The sequence below is a fragment of the Typopeltis vanoorti genome, chromosome 15, assembly GCF_054136105.1.
Source record: "Typopeltis vanoorti isolate ZY-2024b chromosome 15, IOZ_Tvanoo_1.0, whole genome shotgun sequence".
NCBI lineage: Eukaryota > Metazoa > Arthropoda > Arachnida > Uropygi > Thelyphonidae > Typopeltis > Typopeltis vanoorti.
This window is the reverse complement of record NC_143563.1, coordinates 59,790,608-59,811,880: the sequence shown is the minus strand read 5'-3', so window position 1 is coordinate 59,811,880 and position 21,273 is coordinate 59,790,608. Positions and strand designations below refer to the sequence as shown.

Here is a 21,273-nt window from a genome sequence, read left to right as displayed (position 1 = left end):
ATATTATAATTGTAACTAATAACACAAGAATTATCCTGTTATATCATCGCGTGTTATGCAAATTATAATTAGAAATTGCTCTTGAAACATGAAACAATATATCAAAATGCAGTATCATTGCTTGAATTCTATATCATATGTATGCAATTTATCAGAGGAAAATGCAAGGACTCACAGAGGAGATGGGCAGCCTTCTGAGGGGATGGTGCAGAACATCAGTAGAATGGAAGTGACGGAGGCCATGAAGAGGATGAGGAATGGAAAAGCGGTGGGCCCCGACAGAATTCCAGTGGAGGCATGGAAGGCACGAGAGTCCAAATTTCAACCGAATAGAACATCTGTAGGACGAATTAGAATGCCGAATTTTTTCTAGACCATAGTGGCCATCATCAGCAATGGGTAGGAATGGGTAGCTTTGGGTGAGGAATGGAATAATATTCCTGTTGTATCAAAAATTGGTTGAAATCATACTCCAAAGGATATTGATGTCATTCAGGCCAAAGATGGTCTCATTCACTACTAGAAATGTAATTACAATGTATGCTATTTTTTTACCACAAATGCATTTTTTACTAGATGTCCAAATCAGAGATAGCTAGCCCAAGACTATTAATACTTGTCTGCCTCTCTTCATCGGATGAAACATAAGCATTGATAGTCTTGGACCAGCTATCGCTGATTGGCTACCAGTGGAGATTGAACTGTCAAAAATATACTACTACTACTACAGAACTAGATTTATGTAGTAGTAGTATATTTCTGGTTATGTTTATAATTCTAAGAACAAATGATTCTAAGATAAAACTTAATTTCACACTTCTCTATTAGTACAGAAAGTAGTTTCTGTGCTAGTCTGTTAGATGTCAGTTAAACACGAGTAACTTTTACTGTATCAGAACTTGAATGGAATTGACAGTTGAAAACTAGTTTTGATTCCATCAAACTCTCCCAAAGTTCTCCACTTGAAGAGATTTTTAGTAGCCTAACAAATCAACAGTGATGATGGTGTGAAGATGGTTGTGAAGGATTAGGTCCAAACACTAGTGGCAGACTACTTCAATAAAGGGACACAAAGATTTGTGCCCTGATTCTCCATGGCCAAAGAAGTTCCAAACCCATAAGTCAGCAGACAAGTTTCTTGCCATTGTCTTTTGGGTTATGGATGGCATAACCCTTACTAATTACCTTAAAAAAAAAAAAAAAAAAAAAAAAAAAAAAAGCAAAACTGTTATAGATGCAGTTTATTCAACAGTTCTGAAGGAATTGAAAGAAAAGTGCCAATGGAGAAAGTGAGCGGCATGTTTCTTTTGCAGGACAATGCACTTGTTCATACTGCTCATGAAACCCAACACACACACACAACACATGGCTTGGGCTTTCAATGTCTGCTTAGAGCCTCCGTAGCTCAGTCAGTATAGACGAAGACCTTTGGTTGGAAAGCCATGGGTTCAATTCCCATCCATGATATGAGGAACCTTTATCTGGTCTCTTTCAACTAAAGGTGAGTTAGCTTCTCATACAGAGGTAGAGGATTTTTCATCCCTCAGAACAGGCAAACTGGCCTGTGAACACACACACATATTAGTCATAAAATGCATACTTAATCCTTCACTAGAAGGGCTCCCCCATTCCTCAATCTGTCCTAAGGGACAGTTGGGGAATGGGGGGGAAACCCCCCATACAAATAAATAAATGTCTGCCTCACCCACCCTCTTTTTATTTGTCAGACCTTGCTACCTTTAACTATTTCCTATTTCCAAATTTAGTGAAACACTTGAAAGGAACAAAATTTATGACAGATGAAATCATAATCTGCAGTTGAGGACTGGTTTTGTGCAACAAGGGAAAGACTTTTTTCCCCAAAGAGGATTGCAAATGATGCAGCAGCAGCAGTGTTGTATTTCGTAGAGAATATGTAGACTAATGTGTAAGTTACATGGTTCTGCCGCATCATCTCAACATAATACCATCTTAATATCCTGTACATCCCATGAGGGTATATATATCAGGAATTTGATAATGATGGTTATCATACCTCTCCTTAAATTGTCTATTAACAAAGTACTCATGACTGTTTCTGGAAACTTATTCCATTCATTTACCATAACCAAGCTAAAAACTTAACTCTTGCTAACCATGCCTTTAAGAACTATGAGAAAATTTATAATATCTCTATAAAACTCATGTAGTAACTTACATATTTTCATCATATCCCTTCTTTTCTGCCTATTAAAACTTTGTAATCCACAAACATTTAGTTTATTCTCATAAACTAAATGTTTGTGGATTACAGATCAGAGCACTCAACAAATGAGTCACCATTTTGAGCACTTGCATCTTTTTTCCATACTCTCAGTATTACCAAGAACCCCAAAAGACCTGTGCACGACACTCTAGATGTGATCATATCAAAATGCTATAAATAGAGGGAAAATAACTTCCTTATATCTTTTGAGATAATCTGCAACTTTTGTAATATGTCCACTGAAATTCAACTCTGCCCCCTAAATCCCTAGCCCCATCAATTTCTTACAGTACAGAGGCGAAAAAATTATGCAATATATAGTGTTTTTCATCTTGAAGTGTATACTATGGCATGTATTGTTAGCTGCCATTATCCTTTGCCCAAATCCAGTTTATTTAGTTCATCCTGCAGATATCTACATCTTTATTAATGACTGCTCACTACAGTTAAATATCAGCAAATAACTAGATATTCCCCATCAAATTATTGATGTACAAACTGAACAGAAGAAGCCTCAGTACAGATCCTTGTGGCACACCAGTGGTCAACTGCACTATCCCTCTGATTCAACATATATTACTTATGCCTGTTCATAAGCCATCTTCATATCCAGTCCCATTTGCTACAATATAGGTAACAGGGCTCCATGTAGTATCCTGTCAAATAATTTTACAAAACCATACAATATCATGATGTAGCTCTTATCCAACTTAGTTGCACTTTATTTTAGAAAGTGAGTGAATTACTAAGAAGACCATCCTTCACAAAACCATGGTTATATTATCTTTAACCAACTTTTGCAATAACTTAACCACCACTACTGAGACAATACATGGTCTAAAATTTAAAATATCAGTCTTGGACCCTCCTTTCTGTAATAAAAGTATTTTCCCTTCTTTCCACTACAATATCATTCTACCAGTGGTGCAATTTAAATTAAGTAGAAATTCAGATATCCCCACCCCTCCAAAAAAAAAAAAAAAAAAAATTCAGGTATTTTCCATTCATAAAATTAACAGCTGGAGTAGGTGTATGCATGATCACTCACACAGTACTGTATTATCTGCTATATATATCACATCATTAATCAAGATATAAGAAGCCAAACTATTTCATAATAGACTATTAAGCCTAAGTTAAAGCTCAATGGTCTACTATGAAGGTAAGATGAGACCCCCAAGAACTGCTAATTAAATAGCATTTCAAGTTTAAATGAATTAATAAAAAAAGGAATGCTGATAATATGAACTTACCCTTTGGAAAACAGTTATTGTAGCAATGTACTTGTAAGGCATAGAGGGTTACAAGCTGCAGTTCAGGGTGCTCATGAAGAAAAGCTTGAAAAATAGGCTGTAAAAGATGAATAATGTTATTGGTAAAGATAGAATAATAAACTGATTAGCTGCTACAATGATATATCTAGAAGGAAAATGGCCAAACTTCACAAGTTGATTCCTTGAGCAATTTTAAGCAAAATAGTTTATATCAACATGAGTTAGATTTCTAACTGGCATGGACACATGATAATTGGGAGAAAAAATGAATATTGTATTAAGAATTTATTTTAGAATTAGAAATCACAAAATGTTTGAATCTTAAAATTTATCCAAGGCGGAAAAATCAATTAAAAAAAATTGAATATCTATAAAGCTTTCAAAATAGTTGCTTAAAATGGTTTCTATTACATTTCTCTAAATCACAACAATGCTTATATTGTTCACTTTATAACTGACTGGACATTTTGAATGTAGTATGCAGCATCTCTATTACTAACTTTTGTGTGTGTGTATATATCATCATCATCATCATCTTCCTTATACCCTCTTTTACCTTGCGGTGTCGAGGGTCCATTGATCATCGGACCTCACTCCGTTTACAGGATAAGGTGGTCAAGCCTTATGCCCCGGTGTATCCTATGGCCTATAGTGTTGAGTTCTCAAGGCCAGTTTGCCTGCTTTGCGGGATGAAAACCCCCAGAATAAACTGGGGAAAAAACCCTGCTGTCCACGCCCAAGACTGGCTAACTTGGCTATGGCTGAGGAAGATCCTTCAGCTCCTCACGTCACCGATGGGAATCGAACCTAGGACACTCCTTCCCCAGGCATATGGTTACGAAGCGCATAACCACTAGGCTAACCGCGCGATATATATATATCACTTTCATATGACCGTAGATCTGAGCCTAAAGCATTAAGATTAGGCGAACTACCTGGCCACGCAAAAGGAACCTCCTCAACCTATCCAATATATGTGATATTGATGGTTCAGTGAACTGGAAATCTGTGATTAAAAAAAAGGATGAAGCACCACTATGATAGAAACAGATCACCATGTCAATAGAAGTCTGCTGAATGCAAAAATTAAAGAACATGAGGACAAGCATGGTCAGATTAATTAAAGGGTTGCCAATGAGTCAACACCATACATATTGGTCGCTGGGCTGTCATGGTGCATCGGGACATCCCCTCGGTGGTGGATGGTAGATGGCACTACTTTGTAGGCTTCTCTCAGCTAGATCCATGGGACCCACTAACCAATGACAGATGTGGTTCTCCATACATAACGGGGACTGGATGGTTCTGGCGACCCACTTCGTAAAAAATGCCGCTATGTAAAGCGTCATGTCTAAACAGAAAAGAAATAAAGCCCAGGTAGTCTCAATATGCCCAGAACGGTGATGCCAGGGATATGTAGCAGGCCTTGCAGTATTGTCAGTCCGTGACTGTTATAAAGAAACAATGCAGGAATTGCTTGAATATTGATACTTGAAATACAAGAGGATTGAATAAATGTGGGACACTGGCTAATGTGATGAGAGAGAGAGAGAGATTGAATATTAGTATATTAGGAATAAGTGAAACCTTTTGGAAAGGATCATCAGATTTTGAGTGAAAACTTCCAAATGGCAAGATATATGTCAGGTGGTGAAATATCAAGGAGAGGTGTAGTGTTCATTGTAGAGAAGAAAACTAATAAAAACATTATCCATGTCATCAAAAAATCAGATAGAGTAATGGCAATTCTAGTGAAGTCTAAACCTAGAGATATGCTGATCATTCAAATATATGCTCCTACAGAACAGAATGAGGAATCAGAAATAGATAACATGTATGATGAAATAGAATGGTGTATAAAGGAAGTGGGAAGCAAGAAAGATTTTGTGCTATGGGTGATTTTAATGCAAAAGTTGGATCAGAGAGAATATCTACACACGTGGGTCCATTTGGACTCGGAATTCGAAATGAGAGAAGACAAGAGCTGATTGATTTCTGTAACAAGCACAGTCTCATCATAACTAACATTTATTTTGAGTGAAAACCAATAGCAAGATATACATGGGAAAGTCCAGATGGAAGATACAAAAATCAATTAGACTATATTGTGGTCAGTAAATGTTACTTCAATGGAATACAGAACTCAAAGGTGATGCCAAGTGTTGACTGTGGATCTGATCACAGACTGGTCTTAATGAAGATGAATATTCGCTTGAAAACAATAAATATTAAAAGAAGTCAACCACTAAAATTGGATCTGCAAATGGTACAAAATCCAATAGTAAAATCAAAATTAACCCTCTCAGTAGAATAAACTACAAGCAGTTATCATAACATCTGCTAACAATCGCATCAATAAACAAGAAATAGAAAGAAAAAACCATGGATAATACAAGAAGTAATCAACCTTATCGATGAAAGAAGAACATAGAAAAGAAGAGCAAATGAAGAAGAAAGATTAAGATGTAAAACAATGGATAAGGGGTGCTTAAGGGTCAAAGCTGTATAACTGAGAGGACACCTCCACATAGCCTTTAAAGGAATGCGGAGAACTGAGCAGGGCTTCTGACCTAATGTCCAATCCTCACTTTCTCATGGTGCACTCTGTTGGGTATCTACCTGGATACTGAACGAACGAGGATGGGCTGGCAATTTGGGATTTAGCCGACCAAATTGTATTCTTATTGGCTTAAACCAATATAGAAAATGATGGTACAACATGACAAAATTTCATGCCGGCTGGGGCGTCACCCGGTTAAACAAGCTCCCAGTTGTTTTTGCCAGGGAACCAGGGCGAACAGCGAAAAGTCAGCTACTGGAACAAATCCGAAAGCACACCAAAACTCAACATCACCAGAGTTAAAGATCGGTACTATCAACATAAGAAGCCTGAATGGCAAAGAAATGGAGCTAGCTAAAGAATTAGATAAGGACCAGATCGACATAATAGGGGTGACTGAAACAAAAAAGACAAAAACTGGTGTGATCTTTCTGAGCAATAAATACAAAATGTTATATTCAGGCAATGACAATCAAGGAAAAGAAGGAGTAGCCATAGTATTCAACACAAAATACATGGCTCATCTTCTTGAATGGCAGGCAGTCTCAAGTAGAGTGATGTGCGCAAATATCAGAATGGGGAATTGGACAATGAGACTTATTTGAGCCTATGATCCTACAGAAGGTTCTACTAAGGTAGAAGTGGAGGAATTTTTTGATGCTTTAGAAAAAGCAACTGACACAGTGAAAAAGGAAAAGGTGGTCCTTCTTCGGAATCTAAATAGCAGAGTAGGAAATGATTCTCAGACATACAAAAATATTTTGTGAAAATTTGGAGAAAGGAGCAAAGCTAATAATAATGGCAAATACTTCTTGGATTTCTGCTCAGGACATGGACTGGTTATTACTAACACCATGTTCCAAGATAAAAATGGCACAAATTCATATGGAGAGAAGAGGCAAGGAATAAGAAAAGTCTCATTGACTACGTTATTGTTGATAGTGATGTTTTCTCCCTGGTGCAGGACACCAGAGTGTACAGAGGATTTGAAATTGATCACTATTTAGTCTTGAGCAGGATAAAATTGAATTTCATATTGAAAAGAATAACATATAAGAGAGTTTTTAAACGAATGAAAGTTGAGCAGCTATCAGATGGGAACTGTAGACTAAAATACACAAAGATTATTGAAGAAAAAATGAAAGAGTTTGAGAACAAGAACCAAACCTTGGAGATTCACTCGCAAGCCTTCAGCTGGAGAGACATGTGGTGCGGTTGTCTGCAAGGATAGAAAAATCAGACCTCCATGGTGGACACAGGAAGTCAAAGAGGCAGTGAATGAAAAGAAGAATGCATATCAAAAGTTCCTGGCAAATAAGCCGGCTTTTGCTCTTAGAGAATACAGAGACAAATGTAAGAAAGCAAAACACTATGTCAAACTAGCTAAACAAAAGTCATGGGAGGACTTTGGCAAGAACATAGAAAATAAATATCAAGAAGGTGGTAATATATTCTGGAGGTTGTTAAAGAAGCTAAGAAATGGAGGAAAGAGTGCTGTAAAAGGAATTAGAGATGAAAACAGGAGAAAAAGATATTTTTGAAGTATGGAGTAATTACTTTGAAAAACTGCTAAAAGAAACAAGCAGTGATGATAGCACAGTGGTAAAAAACACTGACCAGGCATGCAGTCAGGAATACATATCCATACTTGAAGTAGAAAAAGCCATCAAAGGCTTGAAATGTGGAAAGGCAACAGGAGTAGATGATATTCGACCAGAAATGCTGAAGCATGGTGGTATAAGAGTCTTACAGTGGCTGCACTGCATAGTTCAGAAAGCCTGGACAGAGGGATGAATTCCTGATGATTGCAGTAGAGCTCTCATAGTACCTATATATAAAAGGGAAATAAAACTGAATGTGAGAATTACAGAGGTATTTCTCTAATGGGTGTTCCTGGTAAGATTTACGAAGTATACTTGAGAAACTGTTGAGAAGGATTGTGGAAGAAAAGGTTGGTGAAGAACATGCTGGATTAAGGCCAAATACAGGCTGTCAGGATCAGATCTTCACTTTACGACAAATAGTTGAGAAAGTATGGGAATATAACAAAGATCTGAATTTAAGTTTTGTCGACCTGGAAAAGGCATATGACAAGGTGCCAAGAGAGAAGCCATTCAATACGCTACAGTTATATGGTGTCAATGGGGCATTATATCAAGCAATACTTAGTCTTTATTTGAGTTGTATGTCAGCAGTCAGAATTGAAGGAAGTACAGGAATATGGTTTAAATATTAACTCTAGTGTGAGACAAGGATGTACATTATCCCCTCTGTTATTCATTATCTATATGGATCACATTATGAAGGAAAGTGGTATTAAACATGATATCAGAATTGGAGGTGTTAATGTCAGCTCTTTGCTTTATGCAGACGATGTCATACTTCTAAATAAATCCGCTACAAGTTTGCAAGATTCCCTGACTAAATTGAATAGCTGTTGTAATAGATATGGTATGAAGGTCAGCATTAAAAAGACAATGACAATGAAAATAGGTAGAATTGTTGAAAATGTCAACTGTGTTGTGAACGGAGAACCTATAGAACAAGTAAAACATTTCAGCTACTTAGGCACGATTTTTACCGAAGATGGTAAATTAAATATGGAAATAGAGAACAAAATCAACAAAGCTGGTGTGGTAGGCAGTCAATTGAATAACTTCAAATGGCATAAGAGAGAAATTAATCGGAACACTAAATTAGCTGTATACAAGACAGTGTTCAAACCAGTTTTAATTTATGTATCTGAGAGCTTGGTCAGAAGTAAAACACTTAACCAAAGACTAGAGACTGCGGATATGAGAGTTAACCTGAGAAAGATTAGAGGCGTGAACAGATGGCATCAATGGCAATATCATATTGAAAACGACGATATTAGGAAAGAACTTGCATCCAGGAATGCATCAGCAGAGCTAATCTCAGGTGGTATGGTCACTTAAATAGAATGGGAGAGGAAAGATTAGCAAAACAAGTGGTCTCTGCCAGGTTGGCAGGAAAACGACCCAGAGGAAGACCAAGATATATGTGGATTGATACGGTACAAAGTGCCTTAGACGATAGAAATATAAGATCTGATAATGTTGGAGTCTTAACAAGTAACAGACTGATTTGGAGAAAAATTGTAGATAGGAAATTAGTAATGATGTTAGAAAAGTAAAGAAGTTAGTAAATTTTTCATGCAGTACGATCATATCCTGTACCCCCCTTTAGGATACATGTCAGGAATTTGATGAACCATGGATAAAAGAATCAAACAGTTATGCAGAAGCCTGAAAGAAAAATGGATAAATAGGCAGTGCACCGAGATAGAAGAATTGCAAAATAGAAACAAAACTGGAAAAGCATTCCTGAAAGTGAAAGAACTTAATGGAAAAGCAAGATGTATATAGTCTAATAACATCAATTACAAAGATGAAAACATAATCATTGATAAGGAATAGATAAATGGAAGATGGGTGGAGTACTTATCAGATATCTATGATGATGATAATGGTAACATGACAATGATTCACGACACGATAAGTTAAACGTAACAACAGATACCACTCTACTGACATCATCATCAAATTCCTGCCATGTACCCTCAAGGGGTGTCCAGGATATGATAGTACTACATGAAAAAAATTACATCATTACTAACTTCCTATCTACAATTTTTCTCCAAATCAATCTGTTACTTGTCAAGACTACAACATTATCAGATCTTATATTTCTATCGTCTAAAGCATTTTCAACAGTATTAATCCACTTATAACTTGGTCATCCTCTGGGTCGTTTTCCTGCCAACCTGGCAGAGAACACTTGTTTTGCTAATCTTTCCTCGCCCATTCTATTAAGTGACCATACCACCTGTAGTGAAATAAATTGGAACGAATACAGTGGTGAGAAGGTTAATAAGGAAATAAGTATGGCAGAGGTTGAAGAAGCATTAAGGACGATACCGACAAGAAAGGAGAATTAAGAATCTTCCTAATAATAAATCCCTGGACGTGACAATATCCCGGCTGAGCTGCTGAAAGCTTTGACTGGCAATAATAATAACTATTTAGTGGAATCCATTCAGGACACCTATAAAACAATAGAATTACCTGAAGTTTTTACAACATCTATCTGCCTACCAATTCCAAAGAAAAATAATGCACAAATTGCAAAAATTACAGAACTGTGAGCCTAATATCTCATGCATCTAAAATTATTGTAATCATTGTTAACAAACAAATCGAAAGAGCCTTATTCGGTGAATTGAGTGAACAACAGAAAGGCTTCAGAAGAGGAATGGGAACCATTAATGCTATCCTGGAATTAAAATACTAAGAGAAAGATCACTTAAAGAAATAGGAACATTTATATATGCTTCAAAGACTTTCCGAAGGCCTTTGACTGGGTAAAACATAATAAAATGTTCAACATATTACATAAATTAGACATAGAAGATCATGTACTTAAGATTATAAAAATGATTTACACCAAACAAAAAATGCAGTTGTTTTAACTCTGAGGCTTCTGTAGTGAAAATAAAAAGGAGTTAGACAAGGTTGTATCCTTTCACGAAATCTATTTAATAACTATAGTGAGACAGTGATGAAAAAGAGTTAAAAACAAAAAATAGGCATTAGTATCAGTGGTATAAAATACAACAATCTTAGATATGCTGATGATACCATTCTAATAGCAAAAAACCAAAATAAATTAATCAAATTACTGCAAACTATTAATTGAAGAAGATAAAGAATTTGGATTAGATATAAATGCAAAAAAGACTCCAACATTATCAAGTGAATTTATGAAAATCTCAAAAGAAAACAGATCGCAGCCAGATATATTCATAAACAATAAGAAAATTGAACATACAACAGAATACAAATATTTAGGCACCTAATTTACTGCAGATGGAAAGCAAGATAAAGAAATAAAAATAAGAATAGCCATAGCTAAAGATACCTTCTGGAAAAATAAAGATCTGCTCAGAAGTTCTGTGGGTATCGAGACAAAGAAAAGAATGATAAGAACATTAGTATGGTCAGTTTTCACATATGGAAGTGAGACCTGGATATTCAAGAAGAGAGTAGGACAACAGATAATGGCCTTTGAAATATGATGCTACAGGAGAACTCTGAAAATCTCATCGACAGAACATGACAAAAATAAAGATGTCCCAAAGAGAACGAGAAAACACAGAGATCTTTTATTACAGGAAATGATCCAGAGAAAGATGAGATTGGCAGGACATGTAACCTCTCAGTACATGTCATGCCAGTTTTAGAAGGAAAAATTATGGGAAAAAGATCATGAAGCAAAAAACAAAGGACATGGCTTGAAGATATAAGATCATGGACAGGATCACATGGCTATGCAGAAACAAAAAGGAAAGCCACCAACAGAGAGAACTGGAAGGAAATGGTGCTGCACCCTCTCAATGAGGAAGTTACATGAAGAAGTGTTGATAATTCATTCAACTGTTGCATAAGGATTTTCACCAGTCCATATGTATTCATTCTACATATTATTCATTTAATGTCATGTAATTTTGAACTTTATGGTACAACACTAGATGATCCAGTTTCTTGCAGAACTCTAGGTACATCGATAACAATTCACTACTAATAAAAAGGTTTATTTCAGATTTATACGAGGTAAGACAAATAATTCACTGGAATGGCCTCAAACTTTTTGAGGCCATTTGCATATGACAAATCAGGTAGAAGCAGGTGATTGTGCACTGGACATATCTGTACTATTGCCTAGTCATATCAAAATAATTAAGCCAGTAGGTGAAAAGCTGGAGTGGTTTGATTGATTGATTTGGGATTTCATTGCACAAGGACAGCAAAGGTCATACTGCACCAGGACACGGGTTACAGTAGTATACAGGGTGTTGATAGGTATAATAAAGAAATAAATAGTTACAAGGAGATAAATTAGTGAATGATATAAAATATATGTGCAAATCCATAATCAAATGTCTTTGAATAAATTAATATTTTGTAAAAATCTAAAAACTTCATGCAATTTGTACATGTATAGGGCTTGGCCAGATAAGTAAAAATGTTATTTCTCTCCCATGCAAAGTGCTCACACTCCACCAAAATATGACTGAGGTAAGACAGGTGTTGCATTTCCCACAAATACGTGGGTCATCAGTCCTCAATAAATAAGAATGTGTGAGATGACTGTGACATATGCAGAGCCTGAAAAGAAAAACTTCCTCTCTTCTGTTCCTACATTGACTAGACTGTCAGTACTTAATTTTAGGCTTAATTTAATGTCATTTGTTTGTCAGTGCTTCCTGACAACAGTATTCCCATGGGGCAATTAACTTTGATTTTATAACCTGTGTGTAATCAGCATAAAAGACTATCAAACAGTATGTCAAGGGAGTATGAGCTGATCTAGCAGCTGCATCTGCGATGTCATTGCCCTTAATTCCAATGTGGCTAGGAATCCAACACAACCAAACATCAAAATGAAGGATCTTTATTTTGTACAAGAATTGGTTTAACACCAAAAGAAATTCATTCGAAGTTCATAAAAGTTTATGGGCACTCTTCTCCTTTGTGTGGATTACACCAGAGAGGAGAGATTGTAAAGAACTCAAAGAGTCGGTATAAATTATACACTTTTGGTAGGAGTTTTCTTTGATATGCACAAGTGCAAGCTGAATAGTATGCAACTCTGCCGTATAGTTACTACAATTGAGTGGGATTTGGATGGAGAATGTAACATCAGGAAACGCAGCAGCACAGAAAACAGATATCTGATCCTGAATCATCAGTACAGATGAGAAAAAAATGAGAGTATGTTCATTGAATAATTGTGAGTAGACAGATGAGGGTTTATAAGACTTCTATATCTGACAAAGTGAGAGGAGGTGGCAGGATGGGGTGCAAATCTGCCATGGAGGAATGCTGTTTTGTTTGGTGCAGGTAATGCTGAGCCAACAGTTTCCATAGCTTCTATAATGCATATACCAAAAAGATGGATGGCAGTCTGACATATGTGATACAAGACCTCCAAATGTAGAGAAAAGAGACTAATTCAAGTAGGATGATCTGGAAGAAACTTTTTTTAGAGCATAATTAAGAGACAAATATTTCTGTCAAAGTGATAGAGGGGTGGGTGGGTGGGTGTTCATTTGATTCAACATAAAGGCTTTGAATGGATGATGTAATCAGATTCCCTGATGACGGATTGGGTCCAACCACCGGAACATGCTCTCCCTTACAGAACTGTAAACCTGGGATCCATAATCAAGCTTTGAATGTACAAGTGCACAATAAATGCAGAGCAAGGAACATCGATCAGCACCCCAATCAGTAGAGAATAGAGTGCAGAGGATGTTCAATGCTTTCTTGCACTTATCCTGAAGATGAATGTGTAAATATAAAGTTAGCTTTCTATCAAAGTTGAGTCCCAAAAACTTAGTCTCTGGAACTACAGGAATAATAGCTTGTCCCATTCTGAAATCAGGATGGGGGGGGGGGGGTTCTGGCACAAGTATACACAGATATTTTATATTTTTGGCAGATAATTGATAATCTGAACCCAGATAATCTGGGTTCAGATAACCCAGATGATAACAGATAATCTGAACCCATGATGGGACATGATCAAATGCTTGAAGTTGTCTTTCAATGACCCTCATATTGCAGGAGTGGCAGTAAATTGTGAAATTGATATAAACACAATTGCCTACTGTTGGAGGAAGCTGTTCAGTAATTGAATTCACTTTAAAAGCAAAGTGGGGTCACACTTAAGACAGAGCCTTGAGGGATCTCCATCTCTTTGATGATATGGCTGAGATAACATGCTTCCCACTTAAATTTGGAACACAAGGCTGGATAGAAAGTTCTTAATAAAAACAGGAAAGTGAACTCTCAGACCATGGTTAAAGAGGTATTTTAAGATGCAATATCTCCAAGCTATGCCGTAGGCTTTTTCCATGTCGAAATATACTGAAACCACATGTTCTCTTTTCAGGAAACCATCTCTTATACACGTTTCTAAATGAACCAAATAATTCAGAGTTGACTGGTGTCTGCAAAAGACACACTATGTTAAAAAAAAAAGTTTGTTGCAAGTATCCAGCATAGGATGGATACTTGCCTGTCTTTGGGATAGCAATGACAACTGACTTATGCCAAGAGTCCAGAAACTCTTCTTCTGAAAATACTGTTGTATAGTAAGAGGAGATTCATAGAAGATAGAGGTGTTATCATCTCAAAATGGATGTCATTAAGGCCAACTGCACTAGGGTGAGAGAAGAGAAGTGCTCAAAATGGCTGATTATATGGCTCAATCCTCTTTAGTATAAAAATTCTGGCAAAGTTTTCTCCCAAAGAGACTGCAATAGCTTAGGGATCAGCAACAATACATACACTATATTCCAAGGTAGACAAAAACTGTTTTGCATCTACCTTTCATCTACCAGATTTTATCCTACACAATTTTTGCAATGGTTTCTTGATTAATCTATGAGGTAAATTTAATCCAGGATTGTTTTCAATCTGACATCTCATATAATGTGATTCAGCATGAGCATGTTTAAAATGCAATTAAGTGTGCTGTGGTAGGGTATACCCCCATGCCCATTTTGATCTTTTTTAGCTTCCTAGCAATTTCAGTTCCACCAAGGCTTTGGATGGAGTAGAAGTTGGGATGATGTTATTGGAATTGCTGCAGTGGCTGCATGGACAATACAATCTGTGACATACTCCACTGCTTCATCAAGGTATTTAGCTGACTGCTTCAGTATTAAATTTTGCAAAATGGAAAATGTATTCTAGTCAGCCTGGTCCATTTTTCACATGTGCATCTGTGTAGAAGGACATGGTTCCTGAGAAGAGCTGATAAGAGGAAAATGAACGTTTCAATATATGTTTTCATCAACAACCCATTATGAAAAGTGAAAAAATGGTGTGGGAGCAAATTGTAAGATTGACTGCAGAATAAGAGCAGGTAGGCATTTAGAAAGAGTAGCTATAGTATTCGCCACTAAATACGAGGCTAATCTTGAATGACAGGCAATATCAGGTAGACTGATGTGGGCAAATATCAGAATGGGGAACTGAACAATGAGACTTATTTGTGCCTATGGTCCCACAGAACATACTACTAAGGTTGAAGTGGAGGAATTTTTTTAGGCTTTAGAGAAAACAACTGACACAATGAAAAAGGAAAAGTTGGTCCTTGTTGGGGATCTAAATAGCAGAGTAGGAAATGATTGTCAGACATACAAAAATATTTTGGGAAAGTTTGAAGAAAAGAACAAAGCTAATAATAATGGCAAATACCCGTTGGATTTCTGCTCAGGACACGGACTGGTTAATACTAACACAATGTTGCAACATAAAAATGTACACAAATTCAGATGGACAGAAGAGGCAAGGAATAATAAAAGTCTCATTGACCATAGAAATACGCTTTTATTAATACAGACCAGTATTTTACAAATAAACATTTATTAAAACCTACCAGTTTCGCCAGCAAACTGTCTGGCTTTTTCAAGGTATTACGAAGATATGAAAGTAAATGCAAATTAAAAGGAACATAAAAAAACGTTGTAAACCAAACTAGTATCTATGGTTATATGTTTCGCGTGACAAAGATGGCTTATTGTTCTTATTCATTATCACGCATGCGTGTTTGTTGTAGACTTGTAATGTGATTACTGGCTAGCTGTAGTTCAGATTGATTGAGAGAGAGGATCAAGTTTTTCCACGAACTGTTGAGAATTATACCCTGATTTCTGTTGAGGTTTCCGCCGGTTATTAGTACTATTGTGGCTTCCTTAAATACACGATGCCTGTAGTCGTCATCGAGATATGGCATGGAGCTGTTTTGCCAATCTATCATGTGGTTAGACGTGCAGAAATGATGTGCTAAGCCGGAAGAAATGCTTCTGTTGTGGTTTACATCACCAACATGTTCTTTTTGTCTAATTTCTAAACTTCATGAAGTTTGTCCAATGTAGGCAAGACCACAGGAGCAGGGAATGTAATATACTCCTGGATATTTGTAGAACGGAACTTTATCTTTTGGAGATCCTAAAACTTGTCTGATGTTGGTGGTTGGTTTGAAGACCACTCTGATGTTGTTGGCTCTTAGTATTCTTGCTATTTGATAAGAAATTGACTTGATGAAAGGTATCACTACAGTAGAAACGTGCTGACGGTATCACTACAGTAGAAACGTGCATATCTCCACCATGTAGATGGTTTCGGAGAGATTGCACCAACTGACATGCTAGCCAGCCTAGATGTTGTATCCCTTTTCACCAATGTTCCAGTAGAAGAGGTAATAAACATCATCCAAGACCTTTTTCCTCTAGACATCACACAGATGTTTAGACACTGCCTTCAATCTAATTTCTTCAAAGTTAACAACACCATATACTAACAATTAGAAGGCCTAGCAATGGGAAGCCCACTATCACCATCTTGTGCAGACCTTTTCATGGAAAAACTTGAAAAAGAAATTCTCTCTGCAATCTCTCCGAAACCATCTACATGGTGGAGATATGTGGATGATATATTCATCATTTGGCAAGACATCTTAGACAACCTTAAATTGTTTGTGGATAAAATCAACTCAATACATAGCAAGATAAAATTCACTCTGGAAGTAGAAAACAACAACCAACTGCATTTTTTAGATATTTTGATAAAAAAACAACCTAACAGTGTCAAATTATCCATTTACAGAAAGCCCACAGATACTGGAAGATATCTTCACTATACTTCAAACCATCACAAGTCACACAAACTGAGTATTATCCACATGTTGAAACAGAGAGCCAAAAAGTTTATATCAGAAGAGGAGGATACACAGAATGAACTCTCACTAATAGCCAACACATTATCACAAAATGGATACCCTCAAAACATCATCAAAAAATATCTATACCATGACAACCCCAGACAAGAAGAATCCCACCGTCAGCACGTTTCTACTGTAGTGATACCTTTCATCAAGTCAATTTCTTATCAAATAGCAAGAATACTAAGAGCCAACAACATCAGAGTGGTCTTCAAACCAACCACCAACATCAGACAAGTTTTAGGATCTCCAAAAGATAAAGTTCCGTTCTACAAATATCCAGGAGTATATTACATTCCCTGCTCCTGTGGTCTTGCCTACATTGGACAAACTTCATGAAGTTTAGAAATTAGACAAAAAGAACATGTTGGTGATGTAAACCACAACAGAAGCATTTCTTCCGGCTTAGCACATCATTTCTGCACGTCTAACCACATGATAGATTGGCAAAACAGCTCCATGCCATATCTCGATGACGACTACAGGCATCGTGTATTTAAGGAAGCCACAATAGTACTAATAACCGGCGGAAACCTCAACAGAAATCAGGGTATAATTCTCAACAGTTCGTGGAAAAACTTGATCCTCTCTCTCAATCAATCTGAACTACAGCTAGCCAGTAATCACATTACAAGTCTACAACAAACACGCATGCGTGATAATGAATAAGAACAATAAGCCATCTTTGTCACGCGAAACGTATAACCATAGATACTAGTTTGGTTTACAACGTTTTTTATGTTCCTTTTAATTTGCATTTACTTTCATATCTCCGTAATACCTTGAAAAAGCCAGACAGTTTGCTGGCAAAACTGGTAGGTTTTAATAAATGTTTATTTGTAAAATACTGGTCTGTATTAATAAAAGTGTATTTCTATCTATAAAAACGACCAAAAATGTATACCTCTCATTGACCATGTTATTGTTGATAGCAATGTTTTCTCAGTGGTACAGGATACCAGAGTATACAGAGGATTTGAAATTAGAAGTGAACACCATTTAGTCTTGAGCAGGATATAGAATTTCATATTGAAAAGTACATGTAAGAAAGTGTTAAAGCAAATAAAAGTACAGCAGCTCTTAGAACAGGAACTAAACCAGCCATTAAGTGACCAGCCCTTTGATTCATCCAGAGAGGCATGTGAGGTTGTCAGCAAGGATAGAAAAATCAGATTTCCATGGTGGACCCAGGAAGTTAAAGAAGAAAGCATATCAAAAGTTCCTGGAAAATAAGTCACCTTGTGCTCTTAAATAATACAGAGAAAAATGTAAGAAAGCTAAACACTCAAACTAGCTCAAAAGTAATGGGAAGACTTTGGTAAGAACACAGAAAATAAATGTCAGGAAGGTAGCAAGATATTCTGAAGGCTGAAAAAGCTCAGAAATGTAGGAAAGAGTGCTGTAATATTATTGATCATTATTAACTTCCTATCTACAATTTTCTTCCAAATCAATCTGTTACTCGTCAAGACTCCAACATTATTAGATCTTATATTTCTATCGTCTAAGGTACTTTGAACCGTATCAATCCACTTATATCTTGGTCTTCCTCCTGCCAACCTGGCAGAGAACACGTGCTTTGCTGATCGTTCCTCGCCCATTCTGTTTAAGTGACCATACCACCTGAGATTAGCTTTGCTAACACATTCCTGAATGCTGAAAATGTCAAGTTCTTTCCTAATATCCTTGTTTTTAATACGGTATTGCCATTGATGCCATCTGTTCACGCCTATAATCTTTCTCAGGACTCTCATATCTGCAGTCTTTAGTCTTTGGTCAAGTGTTTTACTTCTTCTGAGCCAGCTCTCAGATCCATAAGTAAAAACTGGTTTGAACACTGTCTTGTATACAGCTAATTTAGTGTTCTGACTAATTTCTCTCTTATTCCATATGAATTTATTCAATTGACTACCCGTCACACTAGCTTTGCTGATTCTGTTGTCTATTTCTATATTTAATTTACCATCTTCAGTAAAAATCGTGCCTAAATAGCTAAAATGCTTTACTTGTTCCACAGGTTCTCCATTCACAACACAGTTGACATTTTCAATGATTCTGCCTATTTTCATTGTCTTTGTCTTTTTATTGCTGACCTTCATACCATATCTATTACAATAGCTATTCAATTTAGTCAGAGAATCTTGCAGACTTGTAGCGGATTTATTTAGAAGTATAAATCATCCGCATAAAACAAGGAGCTGACATTAACATCTCCAATTTTGATATCACGTTTAATACAACTTTACTTCATAATGTTATCCATATAGATAATGAATAACAGAGGGGATAATGCACCTCCTTGTCTCACACCAGATTTAACATTAAACCATCTTCCTGTACTTCCTTCAATTCCAACTGCTGACTTACAAATCAAATAAAGACTAAGTATTGCTTGATATAATGCCCCATTGACCCCATATAACTGTAGCATATTGCCATGTCGTTTCAATCTCCCATGAATCCTGTTTGTCCTCGCAGCTATTCCAGGTAAAGGGATCATCTGCTTTCAAGATGACTTACTGATATATTCACGAGACCTACATACACATTAGACAATACTATCATCTGTGTTGTAGAGATTGCATCAGGCCAAACTCTCATTAAATATTCCAAATGCCAATTTTTTTTTGAGGGAAGTGGAATACCTGGGCTACAAAGTAAGCGAGCATGGTATAATCCCTACTCAAGGCAATGTATGTGCCATCTTGGAGGCAAAGATTCCAAGAGCTGTAAAACAAGTACGGAGGTACATAGGGATGGTTAACTTTTACAGAAAGTTCGTCCCAAATTGTTCTTCCATGCTAATGGAGCCCATTGTTAAATTGACAAAGAAAGGAAAAAAATTCAATTGGACTAGTGAACAGCAAAGTGCCTACAACTCTTTAAATCTAGCACTAACAAGATCCCCTGTCTTTACATACCCTAAGTTTGGGGAGATTTTTTTCCTCTCGGCAGATGCCTCACACGATACCATTGCTTCGGTGTTGGAGCAAAAGTATGGGGATGATTTCCGACCCATAGCTTTCATCAGTAGAAAACTCTCATCCTCCGAACTGAACTATTCAATTATAGAAAAGGAGGCCTTGGCAATCATATTTTCATTCAGGAAACTGGGATACCTGTTGTTGGGACAACACATAGTACTAAGATCAGATCATCAGCCACTATCTTTCTTGTCCTCCATGAAAGACAAAAACCAGAGAATTATTAGGTGGACCTTGGAACTCCAAGAGTACAACATAGACACTCAATACATCCCAGACAAGAAAAATGTGGTGGCTGATTATTTGTCAAGGTCTCTGGGACAAACAATGGAAGTGATGAGTATAGCACCACCATCGAAAACTTAGAGGAAAGCAGAAATAAGCCCCCCCCCCCTTTCAATCTTGGGAGAAATCCCTTACTGTAGCAACCCAGCGGAGAGAGACCCCATGTGGAGCACTATATATAACAAAATTAAAAAGGGAGAGCCACTGCCTAGTGAGTTTTCCTTCCTGAAAACCGTGCACATGGATGATGATAGGCTACTACTATCTAAACAGGAGGTAAATGGAAGATGGAGAGATAAAATACTGGCCCCTACAGTCATGATCCTATGGATTCTATATGCATTCCATGACTCTGACTTGGCAGGGCGCCAGGGTTTTGAGCGTACGTGGCAACACATCTCAGATAGGTATTTATGGAGGGGTATGATGGGGGGAATTACTAGCATATGTGTCCTCTTGCCACGTCTGTGAAAAGAAAGCAGCTTTTGAGGGAAAGCCCCCGTGCAGCCATTTCCTATCCCTGCCCGACCTTTCCAGGCAGTGGCAGTGGACATAATCGGGCACCTACCCACTGCGCAGAAGGGAAATAAGTACAGATTGGTCGAGATAGACAAGTTTACCAGATTTCTGAGGGCAGTCACGATGAAAGACCAAACTGCCCAGACCATGTCAAATAAATTTCTGAAACTAATTATATCAAGATACAGAATACCTCAGACTCTCCTTTCTGACCAAGGGGTAAACTTAATGGCAGATATTATGTTATGCAAATCGCTAAAAATTAAGAAGATATTCACTACCCCATATCACCCTCAAGGGAATGGGATGTGAGAAAGACTCAACAAGACCCTAAACCACACACTGGCCAAGCTTGCTAACGCCAAGGTGACAAGTTGGGACATATACTTGCCACAAACGTTCGCTTGCAGGACAGCCATTCATTCGGCGATAAGAGAGCCCCACGGAAGTCCTTTACGAATTCGACCCAAGTTTTCCTTGTGATTTAAGGCTTACTTACATCAACTCTGGATGGATATTTAAATGATTTGGTTAAGCAGAATAAAATAACTCATGATATGATATCGGAAGCTAGTGGGCATAGTTCACATAAGA

The 21,273-nt window shown here is 37.1% G+C and overlaps 1 protein-coding gene across 2 annotated transcripts in view; it reads right to left on the bottom strand.

The window, feature by feature from the left end:
* NAT1 (N-acetyltransferase 1) overlaps positions 1-21,273 on the bottom strand; it is a 297,904-nt gene that overhangs the window by 16,145 nt on the left and 260,486 nt on the right. For both annotated transcript variants that reach the window (XM_090404548.1, XM_090404546.1), the window contains one exon: positions 3,499-3,595. In XM_090404548.1, coding sequence (XP_090260674.1) covers positions 3,499-3,595 — 97 coding nt within the window. The remainder of the gene's footprint in view (positions 1-3,498; positions 3,596-21,273) is intronic.